General features: G+C 42.0%; 1 protein-coding gene across 1 annotated transcript in view; it reads right to left on the bottom strand.

Moving 5' to 3' along the window:
* The window catches only part of mthfd1l (methylenetetrahydrofolate dehydrogenase (NADP+ dependent) 1 like), a 91,953-nt gene that overhangs the window by 57,677 nt on the left and 20,045 nt on the right, over nucleotides 1–14,231 (bottom strand). The window contains exons 16-17 of the mRNA XM_035760034.2: nucleotides 6,432–6,508; nucleotides 842–982 (exon numbers count right to left, since the gene is read on the bottom strand). Of these exons, the coding sequence (XP_035615927.1) occupies nucleotides 842–982; nucleotides 6,432–6,508 (218 nt within the window). The remainder of the gene's footprint in view (nucleotides 1–841; nucleotides 983–6,431; nucleotides 6,509–14,231) is intronic.

Here is a 14,231-nt window from a genome sequence, read left to right on the forward strand (position 1 = left end):
CTAGTAGTACAGAAGTAGACGAACAGACTTGTTGGAAAGGTGGCATCCTATGATGGTGCCACGTTTAAAGTCACTGAGCTCTTCAGTAAGGCCATTCTACTGCCAATGTTTCTCTATGTAGATTGCATGGCTGTGTGCTCGATTTTATACACCCGTCAGTAACGGGTGTAGCTGAAATAGCCAAATCCACTCATTTGAACGGTTGTCCACATGCACTATCTATCTATCTATCTATCTATCTATCTATCTATCTATATATATATATATATATATGTAGCTAGGTAGATACTAGGTAGATACCTATATATATAAATAAGAGTATCTACCTAGCTAGTTGCTTGCCACCCCATAGAAAGCATTGCATTGTGGATTTTGTAGTCGATTGGAGCTGCAACGGATTTCCACAATGATTTTCCATGTTGCTACCAACCTTAATATAACACCAAAATGAAACATTTGTCTCATGACATCTGTGATAATGTTAATGTGTTGACTGAGTTTAAGTAACACATATCGAGCCAAATCTCCACTTGACAAGATAATCAGGAAGGACAAGAAAGACAAAGCGAGCTTAGTGAAGAGGTCTTGACATATGACAGCCGTCGTAATGTTTTATAGGCTGATGTTAAAATACGCTATGGCCATTAAAGTAATTTCTGACTGATGTCTTTAAGTGGAACAATACTGCAACCGATTAGCCCTAACTGAAACCGTTTAGCTCTCATCACACACACACACACACACACACGCTTGCAACAGCAGGATTGTGGGTTCGATTCCTGGGGCCAACCTTATGTAAAATGTATGCACGCATGATTTTGGATAATGGTATTTATATTACCAGGTCCTCTGCTGTGACGGGCTGTCCACTGCGGCTGCTGCCCACCACCATACGTCCCAGTCTGGTCTTCATGTCCCCCAGTCCATCAGCCAAGGCCAGGATAGCCATGATCTCACTGGCCACCGCTATGTCAAACTGGGTCTACACAGGGGGAGAGAAACATTGTGTGTATTTACAGACGATATCAAAATCTCAATGGCCACTGCTATGTCAAACTGGGTCTACACAGGAGAGAAATATGTACACACACACACTAAACACAAACACAGCATCAATGGCCACTATTTTTGACCAGTAGTATGAAGCTGTGGCTTGGAGTATTGCTTCTCCATACTATGTCATGTATTCCCTGTTAATCTGGTGAAGTGTTTTTCCCCTGCTCAGAGAAATTAGTAATTGAAGTCACTTGCATTATTTACCATAAAGTAGTGTGAAAGTACCAGGTTTTTTGTTCTGGCTATACACACTCTTATCCATTCTGCTGGTCTCTTGTGTTTATTAAATAGGTAACAACATTTCCTTTGCAACTTTGGATAGAAAACCAATAGATTTGGCTCATTCCGAAAATAAATTGTGTGGTCATCCTCACACCCTCAAGCCAGTCCTCCATGAAAGCAATTCCTTTCTTAGCAACCTACTGATTATTCAACCCAACTCTCCTTGAATAGTCCAACAACTGGCCACTTTCTGAGAGCGCTATGCCAATGCAATTCTCATATGAAGACTTTTCCTACACGTCCAAAGCTTTGGAGAAATGGGCTAGGGACTAAAATATTGTGACATCGCTAATAAGATAATTAATTGCATGGCAGTCTTCTATTTTTTTCAATAATATTATCAGGAAACTTCTTTGGGACTGGGGGTGCAGTATTGAGTAGCATGGATAATAAGGTGCCCAGAGTAAACTGCCTGCTACTCAGGCCCAAAAGCTAGAATATGCATATACCGTAATTTCTGGACTATTAAGCGCACCTGAATATAAACCGCACCCACTGAATTATTTAAAAAATATGTATTTCGTACATAAATAAGCCGCATGTGCCTACCAGTAAATTGAAACAAATTAACTTTACACAGCCTTTAAACGAAACACGGCTTGTAACAAAAATTAAACAGTAGCCTACCAAGAAAGTCATTGGTCACCATCTTCCTCCTCCTGTGCACTGAAACCACTGAAGTCATCTCCTTCGGTGTCGGAGCTGAATAGCCCCAGAATTGCTTCATCCGATTTTGGATCGTTTTCATTGTCGCTCTCGTCACTTTCATCCGGAGGCAAATTCCCCGCTGAGCTCATGCTGCCCCTTCAACACGCAGCAGTCCAGCCTTTCGAAACCAGTTGATGATAGTGGATTTTTTTGACAATGCTCCACGCTGTCAGGACCCACTGGCAGACTTGACCAGAAGTTGCTCTTCGCATGCGGCCCGTTTTAGTGAAGGATTTCACCCCACTTGTCATCCAAGCCTCCCACTGAACACGGAGTGCCACCTTAAATGCACGATTTACACTGATGTCAAGTGGCTGCAAATACTTTGGGCCATCTGCTTTTCTTCCCTCTTAAAGCTTTTGTCTTTTGTCAGTTCCTCACGCTGCTGTTTCCAACATCTTATCATTGACTCATTAAGGCCAAGCTCCCGTGCAGCAGCTCTATTTCCTTTCCCAACATCCAGATCGATCGCCTTCAACTTGAAAGCTGCATCATATGCATTTCTCTGTGTCTTTGCCATGATGAGGGTGACACAATTACTACGGTAATCAGAATGATGGGAAGTTTGAGCGCGCTCGATTTACGTCACATTATGTGACGGTGGTCAGTTTTTTTGGCGGCATGAATCTTGTGAAAGCGGGAAAAATCCATAAATTAGCCACGTCATTGTATAAGCCACGAGGTTCAAAGCGTGGGAATAAAGTAGTGGCTTATAGTCCGGAAATTATGGTAATTAGTAGATCTGGATAGAAAACACTGAAGTTCCTAAAACTGTTTGAATGGTGTCTGTGAGTACAACAGAACTCATATGGCAGGCAAAAACCAGAGAAAAAACCCAACTAGGAAGTGGGAAATATGAAGTTTGTAGTTTTTCAAGTCATTGCCTATCGGATATACTGCGTCTATGGGGTCGTATTGCACTTCCTAAGGCTTCCACTCGATGCCAACAGTCTTTAGAACCTTGCTTGAGGCTTCTACTGTGAAGGGGGAGAGAATGAGAGCTGTTTCAACCAGATGTCTGGCAGAGTGCCATGAGCTCAGTCTTGCATGTGCTCGTGAGAGCGACTTGTGTTCCAATGCTTTACTAAAGACAAAGGAATTCTCCAGTTGAAACATTATTGAAGATTTATGATAAAAACATCCTAAAGATTGATTCTATACCTCGTTTGACATGTTTCTACGAACTGTAATTTGACTTGTCGTCTGAACTTTCGCGTGGACTTGCCCACGCCTCCTGTGTTTGGATTTGTAAACTAAACGCGCAACAAAAAGGAGGTATTTGGACATAAATGATGGACTTTATTGAACAAAACAAACACTTATTGAGGAATTGGGATTCCTGGGAGTGCATTCTGACGAAGATCAAAGGTAAGTTAATTTTTATAATGCTTTTTCGAAATTTTGTGACACCTCTCCTTTGGAAAATGGCTGTATGTTTTTCTGTGACTTGGCGCTGACCAAACATAATCGCAAGGTGTGCTTTTGCCATAAAGCATTTTGAAATCTGACACAGCGGTTGCATTACGGAGAAGTTTATCTATATTTCCATGCATAACATTTGTATCTTTTATCAATGAATGTTATGAGTATTTCTGTCATTTGATGTGGCTCTCTGCACTTTCACCGGATATTTGTTTGAGACAATGCATTTCTGACCATAACACACCAATTTCAAATGAGGTTTTTGGACATAAAGATTAACCTTATCGAACAAAACACACATTAATTGTGTAACATGAAGTCCTGTGAGTGCCATTTGATGAAGATCAAAGGTTAGTGATTAATTTAAATCGCCATTTCTGATTTTTTTGAGGGCTCTCCTTGGCTAGAAAATGGCTTTATGGTTTTCTGTGACTAGGTGCTGACCTAACATAATCGTTTGGCTGGATTTACAAGAAGTTGTGTAATGGTGTAAAATACTTGTATGTTTGAGGAATTTTAAGTATGAAATTTCTGTTGTTTTGAATTTGGCGCCCTGCAATTTCACTGGCTGTGGTCGAGGTGGGACGCTAGCGACCAAATTGGATGTTGGGTACTATATTTATTGAATATTATCTGAATCCTATAAATTAAAATGGCCAATTTGAGTGCAATCAATTAGCTTAATTTCTCAGAGATAAAATTCAAATTTCAACAAAATAATGGTTTCAGGAATGGCAATCTTTCTAACTACAGAAAATGTCAGCACAATCTGAGATGGTGGGTGTCATGGCTTGCTGAAATTATATGGAAAGACTCAAGCAACACAAAAATCTTGAGGTGAAATAAATCAAACTGAATCAGAGAGGGGAATGATGCAGATAGAGTACACACGTACACACACAACAGAGAACACTTGAGAGAGAACAGCGGGGGAGCTGAGGGAGGGATAACACACACATACATGTTAACTACTAACATATGAGTCTGATTCCATCCCAGTGGATAGGATTCCAAGCCAGATTGCTTTTCTACAGGGCATTAGGCAATATAAATTTTTGTAAACACACATGCAGAGTGAGCAATGTTTCATAGATGTGGCCTAGTTTTCCAAAAGCCTTATCGCGTCAGAGTGATGGGGAAACAATGGAAGGAAGGACTGTTGTTTATCTTTGTGTGTGTGTGTGTGTGTGTGTGTGTGTGTGTGTGTGTGTGTGTGTGTGTGTGTGTGTGTGTGTGTGTGTGTCAAGGTTATTGTAGTAAACATATAACTTTTTTTTTTGCAAATTGAAATAAAATGATTAACCCGTTTGAAAAACTGAAAATATTATCTAAATAAAATAAATACCATCATTAATCCTCTTCCTTTTTTTATGGTATTTATTATTTGGTAAAAAAAATCTAATGTGGTTTAAGCATTTTTTCAAATGGGGTTTTCAAGCCTCTGAATTTTGGGGGGGGCACATTGAGATTGACTTCATGATTTAAAGACTCAGTGAGACGACGTTGCGACGAGCAGCACCGCAGATTGAGATGAGTGAGATGCAAGTTTTTGCTCTCACAGTCACACAGAGTATCTGTGAACGTGCACAGATGCGCTTAACACTGCTACAAAGTGGTGGCTACGGGACCAAAATTTCTACTATTGTTTACTTCGTGCATCTACGACATCTCGCCGAGTCTACATCAGCCTGTCGGCATCTTGCCGAGTCTACCTCAGCCTGCCGGCATCTCGCCGAGTCTACCTCAGCCTGTCGTATTCAAACTTTCAGCGGGGATCCCATTTATTTAGCCAGAATTTCTGGCGACCCCACCCGAACTACACAATTTTGTTGACTCTGCTGCAATTCCCCACTATGGGTCACGACCCCGACGTTGAATACCACTGCCTTATGCATTACTGCCCCACAGTGGCAAGATGTTATCCCCAAAAACACAAATTATACAACACATAAATGGCTCCGAGCCTCCCATGCATAGGCTACTTTCTGTCCCTTACACTAAAACTGAAAAAATATATATAAAAACGAAATAGTAAATCAGATCTGAACTGAAACTAACCTGATTTTCAAATCTTAACACTAATAAAAACACAAAACTATAATAACCTTGGTATTGCGTGTGTGCGCGCCTGCGCAAGAAAGAGAAATTGTAAAAGATAAATTACATTAACCACACCGACACAACCGCATCGTTAACCACACCGACAACGCATCGCCAGTCTTTAAAGGCATTAGGCATTTGGACATTTTCTAATACCCCTCCCGATGCTAAGGCCCTGGAGGGCTATAGAGTGCACCACTGGATGAGTGATGAGAGGATGAAAGAGGGAGGGAACGGTGGAGGGACATAAACATATTCTTGCTAACGATCCAGGAGAGGACAGTATTTTCTGCTTTCAACATTTGCTTTCACTTAAGGTGCTTGCTTCCCATTGAGGGAAGTGTGTTTATTAGCAGGATTTCATTTAGCCCTCATTAATACTGAGTTACTGACACACCAACACTTAATTGTGGAAGGCGAGGGGAGGGCGAAGGTCTGTCTCTCTGTGTGTGTATTTAGTGTGTACATGCCAGTCTTTGACGCCATGTCTCAACGATGTGTGTGCACATACTGTATGCACACCTGTTGATAATATGTGGAGTAACCAAAAATGTAATTTAACCCCAATTACAGTGTGAATGCTTGAGCACCGACCATTGAGCCAAACTGGAAGTAATCAGTAAATGAAGGTGTGTAAATGAGTGGTTGGTGGTACATTAGCCAAGACAATGGCCATTAAGATGCCTACATTTTTTATTTATGTATTTACTTTAAGCGACTGAGATTCTACTTGTAATGAAAAGCACCATATAAAATTAAATACATGATTAAATCAGTGAGTTATCACTCAGGTCTTACACATAATCACGTGGTTATAACGGACATAACATTTTAAAGATATACTGTACATAGATATAACATACCTCTCGCACATGTCCTTTCTCAGTGCTGGCCTGTCCTACAGTTATCTTCCTCAGGAAACGATCGTTGGTATCAACCACTACAAGACGGAAAAAAACAACCCCAAAAACATAAATATAGAATACTAGTTCATACATTACTACATCACACTTAAGATTGCAAAAATCCAGGAACATTCCCAAAAAGACTCCTGGAATCAGGATGGAATAAGCACGAAATCCATGAATCTTCCAACCGGGATTCCTGGAAAACCTGGGATTTTTGCAACCCTAATCGCATAAATAAAAAATTACATCTAAATTAGTGAGCCCCTTCAAAACGTCATAATGTTTCAGTGACATGTGGAAAACATCTGATAGAGGCCAGTTTAACGGTCATTCATAAACATGGACCAGGGAGAGCTTTTAAAACCTGTGTGACCCGCTGGTACACAGTATTGAGTCACGTCCTTTACAACCCAACCCTGGTCTGTAAAACCCATTTGGACAGTAAACAGTATTAAAACACATGTATGAAGGGCCTGTAACTGACACACACGACCTAAAGAGACCTCTGGATGACCAGCACCAGCCAAGAAAAACCACGCATTTCTCAGACTGGAAATAAACACGTTCTCACAGACATAATTAAGACACATGCTCCCAAGTGGCGCAGCGGTCTAAGGCACTGCATCTCAGTGCTAGAGGTGTCACTACAGACCCTGGTTTGATTCCAGGCTGTATCACAACCGGCTGTGATTGGGAGTCCCATAGGGCGGCGCACAATTGGCACAGCATCGTCCGGGTTAGGGTTTGGCTGGGGTAGGCAGGCTAAATAAAAATGTAAAGGCTAAATAAAAATGTAATTGAAAAAGGTATAAATTGATAAAGGTAGGCCTATTCAATTCACTAAACGTTTTTATTTAACCAGGTAGGCCAGTTGAGAACAAGTTGCAAATTTCAACTGCGACCTGGCCAAGTTAAAGTAAAGCAGTGCAAAAAAAAAGAGTTACAAACAAACGTACAGTCAATAACACAAAAGAAAAATAGAAAAATCTACGCACAGTGTGTGCAAATGTAGAAGAGAAGGGGGGTAAAGGCAATACATAGGCCATAGAGGCTAAATAAAAATTTAGCATTAATACTGGAGTGATAGACGTGCAAGTAGAGATACTGGGGTGAGAAAGAGCAAGAGGGTACGTAATAATATGGTGATGAGGTAGTCGGGTGTGCTATTTACAGATTTACTGTACCTGTACACAGGCAAGCTACTCTGACAACTGATGCTTAAAGTTAGAGCGGGAGATATAAAACTCCAGCTTCAGAGATTTTTGCAATTCGTTCCAGTCATTGGCAGCAGAGAACTGGAAGGAAAGGCGGCCAAAGTAAGTGTTGGCTTTGGGGTTGACCAGTGAAATATACCTGCTGGAGTGCGTGCTACAGGTGGGTGTTGCTATGGTGACCAGTGAGCTGAGGTAAGGCTTGGCTTTACCTAGCAAAGACTTATAGATGACCTGGAGCCAGTGGGTTTGGATATGTAGTGAGAGCCAGCCAACAAGAGCATACAGGTCGCAGTGGTGGGTAGTACATGGGGCTTTGGTGATAAAACAGATGGCACAGTGATAGCAAATTGGATGTAGTCTGAGAAGAGTGTTGGGGCTATTTTGTAAATGACATTGCCGAAGTCAAGGATCGGTAGGATAGTCAGTTTAACGAGGGTATGTTTGGCGGCATGAGTGAAGGAGGCTTTGTTGTGAAATAGGAAGCAGATTCTAGATTCAATTTTGAATTGGAGATGCTTGGAAGGAGAGTTTAGTCTAACCAGACACCTAGGTATTGGTAGTTGTCCACATATTCTAGGTCAGAACCATCCAGAGCAGTGACGCTAATCTGGCGGGAGGGTGCGGGCATCAATCGGTTGAAGAGCATGCACTGAGTTTTACTAGCATTTAAAAGCAGTTGGAGGCCAAGGAAGGAGTGATGTATGGTGTTGAAGCTCGTTTGGAGGTTTGTTAGCACAGTGTCTAGAGAAGGCCAGATGTATACAGAATGGTGTCGTCTGTGTAGAAGTGGATCAGAGAATCACCCGCAGCAAGAGCGACATCATTGATAAATACAGAGAAAAGAATCAGCCCGAGAATTGAGCCCTGTGGCACCCCCATAGAGACTGCCAGAGGTCCGGACAACAGGCCCTCCGATTTGACACACTGAACTCGATTTGAGAAGTAGTTGGTGAACCAGGTGAGGCAGTCATTTGAGAAGCCAAGGCTATTGACTCTGCCGATAAGAGTGCGGTGATTAACAGAGTCGAAAGCCTTGGCCAGGTTGATGAAGACAGTACTGTGCAGCCGTCTCTTATCGATGGTGGTTATGATATTGTTCAGGACCTTGAGCGTGGCTGAGGTGCACCCATGACCATCTCGGAAACCAGATTGCATAGTGGAAAAGGTACGCTGGGATTCGAAATGGTCGGTGATCTCTTTATTAACTTGGCTTTCGAAGATTTTAGAAAGGCAGGATGGATATAGGTCTATAACAGTTCGGGTTTAGAGTGTCTCCCCCTTTGAAGAGGGGGATGACCACGGCAGCTTTCAAATCTTTGGGGATCTCAGACAATACGAAAAACAGGTTGAATAGCCTAGTAATAGGGGATGCAACAATTTTGGCAGATCATTTTAGAAAGAGGGTACAGATTGTCTAGCCCAGATGATTTGTAGGGATCCAGATTTTGCAGTTCTTTCAGAACATCAGCTGTCTGGATTTGGGTGAAGGAGAAGCGGTTGGGTTTGGGCAAGTGGCTGTAGGGGGTGCTGAGATGTTGGCCAGGGTAGGGGTAGCCAGGTGGAAAGCATGGCCAGCCGTGGAAAAATACTTATTGAAATGATTGATTATCGTAGATTTATTGCTAGGAGGAGGGGCTCTTATTCTCCATGGACTTTAGTGTCCCAAAACTGTTTGGAATTAGTGCTACAGGAAGCAAGCCTTAGCTTTCCTAACTGAATGAATATATTGGTTCCGGACTTCCCTGAAAAGTTGCATATCACGGGGGCTATTCGATGCTACTACAGAACGCCACAGAATGTTCTTGTGCTGGTCAAGGGCAGTCAAGTCTGGGGTGAACCAAGGGCTATATCTGTTCTTAGTTTTACATTTTTTGAATGGGCCATGCTTATTTAAGATGGAGAGGAAAGCACTTTTGAAGAGCAACCAGGCATCCTCTACTCACGGGATGAGGTCAATATCCTTCCAGGATACCCGGGCCAGGTCGATTAGAAAGGCCTGCTCGCTGAAGTGTTTTAGGGAGCGTTTGACAGTGATGAGGGGTGGTCGTTTGACCGCGGACACAGTATGTACGCAGGCAATGAGGCAGTGATCGCTGAGATCCTGGTGGAAGACAGCAGAGGTGTATTTAGAGGGCAGGTGGGTCAGGATGATATCTAAGAGGGTGCCCATGGTTACGGATTTAGGGTTGTACCTGGTAGAATCCTTGATGATTTGTGTGAGATTGAGGGCATCTAGCTTAGATTGTAAGACTGCCGGGGTGTTAAGCATGTCCCAGTTTAGGTCACCTAACAGTACAAACTCTGAAGATAGATGGGGTGGCGATCAATTCACATATGGTGTCCAGGGCACAACTGGGGGCTTAGGGGGGGTCTATAACAAGCGGCAACGGTGAGAGACTCGTTTCTGGAAAGGTGGATTTTTAAAAGTAGAAGCTCGAATTGTTTGGGCACAGACCTGGATAGTATGACAGAATTCTGCAGGCTAACTCCGCCCCTTTGGCAGTTCTATCTTGTCGGAAAATGTTATAGTTAGGGATGGAAATTTCAGGATTTTGTGGCCTTCCTAAGCCAGGATTGAGACACGGCTAGGACATCTGGGTTGGCGGAGGCTTCTAATGAGGCTTTTGCAGTTACAGAAGTCAACAAATGAGAGGGCCTGGGGAATGGGAGTGATGCTGGGGGCTGCAGGGATTAACCTCCATCACCAGAGGAACAAAGGAGGTAGGATAAGAGTACGGCTAAAGGCTAAAAGGTCTCACTCAACAGTTTGTCTAAACGCCTAATAATGAAGGTTTAGGATGGGTTATTCTGTGGTTTATCCACCAAGACCACAGGAAATCACAGGAGTCCAACATCGTCCTGTGCTTTAATTAAATAAAAACAGACGTGCACAAGCCATAGGCTGGCAGAAATACAGATGTGTGCACAGACACACGCACATGTCGTAACACTGTTTTTAATCTTCTGGAAGCACACTCTTCAATGTGCCCTTTTGAGCTTGCGGAGTAAATACCCCATCAGTCATAACACTGTTCAGGCTCCTGACAACCTAAAAACAACATTAGTCCCAGAGGGGTGAAAAACTGTGCACCCCACTCACCACACCCAGCTATCTGGGTCTCTGACTACTGCACCCCTTTGGGGACTTGGAGGCATGAGTTAGGGGTGGGACAGACACAGGGAGAATACCCATTGAGAGTAGACCTAGAAATCACTCACTACCTATGAATTCCAAGACCCTCCACCCCAGGGGTTCGTTTGGAAAACCTGGCGGCAGACAAGTGACTGGGATGATTTAAATTTGTCGGACATTTGACACATTTACTGGTCATCCATATGCATTAGGTGCGTAACTCATCCACCCAAACAGCTAGCGCCATCAAAACAAGGGATAAACAGCCTATAACTAATTACAAAAACACTATTCCTTGTGTTTTGATCTGTACATATATATTTTTGAACCTTTATTTAACTAGTCAAGTCAGTTAAGAACAATTTCTTATTTTCAATGACGGCCTCGGAACAGTGGGTTAACTGCCTTGTTCAGGGGCAGAACGACAGATTTTTACCTTGTCAGCTCAGGGTTTCGATCTTGCAACCTTTCGGTTACTAGTCCAACGCTCTAACCACTAAGCTACCTGCCGCCAAACTGTATAGCCTATTGTTTACAAAAAAGGAAAAAAAAAAAAACATCTCAGACTGGCCAATAAGAAGGAAAAAAGATTAAGATGGGCAAAAGAACACAGACACTGAACAGAGGAACTCTGCCTAGAAGGCCGCATCCCCGAGTCGCCTCTATAATTGATGTTGGTGTTTTGTGGGTACTATTTAATGAAGCTGCCAGTTGAGGACTTGTGAGGCGTCTGTTTCTCAACTAGACACTTATGTACTTGTCCTAGTGCTCAGTTGTGCACTGGGGCCTCCCACTCCTCTTTCTATTCTGGTTAGAGACAGTTTGCGCTGTTCTGTGAAGGTAGTAGACAGTGTTGTACGAGATCTTCAGTTTCTTGGCAATTTCAACGCATGGAATAGCCTCCATTTCTCAGAACAAGAATAAACTGAGTTTCAGAGGAAAGTCCTTTGTTTATGGCCATTTTGCCACTGTAATTGAACCCACAAACAGTGATGCTCCAGATACTCAACTAGTCTAAGGAAGGACAGTTGTATTGCTTCTTTAACAGAACAGTTTTCAGCTGCGCTAACATAATTACAAAAGGGTTTTCTAATGATCAATTAGCCTTTAAAAAGTATAAACTTGGATTAGCTAGCACAACGTGCCATTGGAACACAGGAGTGATGGTTGCTGATAATAGGCCCCTGTACGTCCATGTAGATATTCCATAAAAACATTTTATTTGATTTAAATCAGCTGTTTCCAGCTACAATAGTCAGTTACAGTTACAAGAAAATATTTTTCTCTCAAAGATTGCTCCCCAATGGTGGAACACACTCCCTCACGACACCAGGACAGCGGAGTCAATCACCACCTTCCGGAGACACCTGAAACCCCACCTCTTTAAGGAATACCTAGGATAGGATAAAGTAATCCTTCTCACCCCCCTTAAAATATTTAGATGCACTATTGTAAAGTGGCTGTTCCACTGGATGTCATAAGGTGAATGCACCAATTTGTAAGTCGCTCTGGATAAGAGCGTCTGCTAAATTACTTAAATGTAAATGTAATTAGTGTCACGGTTTTCATGTGGTGAAGGAGAGTTGGACCAAACTGCAGCGTGTCGATTGCGATCCATGTTTATTTAAACAAACGTAAAACGAATCCATATAAAAACTCAAAAAAACAAACATAATGAAAACCGAAACAGCCTAAACTGGTGCAAACTAACACAGCACAAGGACATCAAGACACTCAGGACAATCACCCACAATACAACAAAAGAATATGGCTGCCTAAATATGGTTCCCAATCAGAGAACGATAAACACCTGCCTCTGATTGAGAACCACTTCAGACAGCCATAGACTCTCCTAGAACACCCCACTAAGCTAAAATACCACTAAGCTACACACCACATACAAAAACCCATGTCACACCCTGGCCTGACCAAATACATGAAGAAAAACACAAAATACTTCGACCAGGGCGTGACAATTAGATTATAGGAGTAACTCTGGTAGGTCTAAAACATCCTTCCTCACCTCAAGTTCAACTGTCAGAGTCAGGTTGAGTGCCGGTGCGAACTGCGTTCATATCGTAGGCCTGCAGTATAATAGGCCAATACCCACACCTTTACCCACACCTTTTCCCACAAACGTTTCTAAACTGTATTAGGGTAATATCAAAAATCAAGCCAAGCTATTGTTTATTGGGAAAATACGAGAAGCATATTATATTTCGGCAAACACAACATCACAGTTTAAACTTAATTTGGCCAAAGTAAATGGATAAAAAGAATGAAACAAAACACTTGTGAACTGGTTTAAACCTCCACAAAAGTTTTGAACAGGCTATAACGCAGCAATTACCAAGAAAGGCTAGTGCCTACCATACCCAACAAATGACAGCAATAGGCTAATGATATTTATTTTACAACAGGCCTACTGATAACCTCTTAAACTAAATAAGGAGCATGCACACAATTAAAAAGACAGATCAAACTTTATTCAACCAATGAAAATATAAACAGAATGAAACAAAATAAGTTTAACATATTTAACCCTTGTGTTGTCTTAAGGGTCAAAAATGACCCGCCATTATGTTTAACAGCAGAGAAAACCCTCTGATATTGTCACGCCCTGGTCTAAGTATTTTGTGTTTTTCTTCATGTATTGGGTCAGGCCAGGGTGTGCCATGGAGTTTTTGTATTGTGGTGTGTTTTGTCTTGGGGTTTTGGTGTGTATGTATTTGGAATTGTAGCTAGTGGGGTTATCTAGCAAAGTCTATGGCTGTCTGGAGTGGTTCTCAATCAGAGGCAGGTGCTTATCGTTGTCTCTGATTGGGAACCATATTTAGGCAGCCATATTCTTTGGTTGTATTGTGGGTGATTGTCCTGAGTGTCTTGACGTCCTTAGTCTGTGTTAGTTTGCACCAGTTAAGGCTGGTTCGGTTTTCACTACGTTTATTGTTTTGTAGAGTTTGTGTTTTGGATTCGTGTTACGTTGTGTGATTAAACATGGATCGCAATATACACGCTGCAGTTTGGTCCGACTCTCCTTCACCACATGAAAACCGTGACAGATATTTTTCAACTTGAAATTTGATTACTTTTCCTAGAGCGACCATAACATTAGAAAAAGTGAAACATGTTCATATTTCCATGAAATCTGTACACCACCAGATTACAAAGATTAGTAGTTATAAAATCAGTTACACACACAAAATTGAGATTGTGTGCTACTAATTGAACTCAAACTTTCTTGTGCATGTGCAGCATCTCCCCTCCACGACAACAAAATAAAAACAATTTCAGACAAAATAACCATTTCTTGAAAGCATTGTTTACTAATGGGGAATGCAGTCAGAGTCTATAAAGGTGCTGCAGATGACAGTCCTCCCAGTTCTCTCTTTGCTGAAGCCACAAGTG

Source organism: Oncorhynchus keta, chromosome 8 (assembly GCF_023373465.1).
Source record: "Oncorhynchus keta strain PuntledgeMale-10-30-2019 chromosome 8, Oket_V2, whole genome shotgun sequence".
Classification (NCBI taxonomy): Eukaryota; Metazoa; Chordata; class Actinopteri; order Salmoniformes; family Salmonidae; genus Oncorhynchus; species Oncorhynchus keta.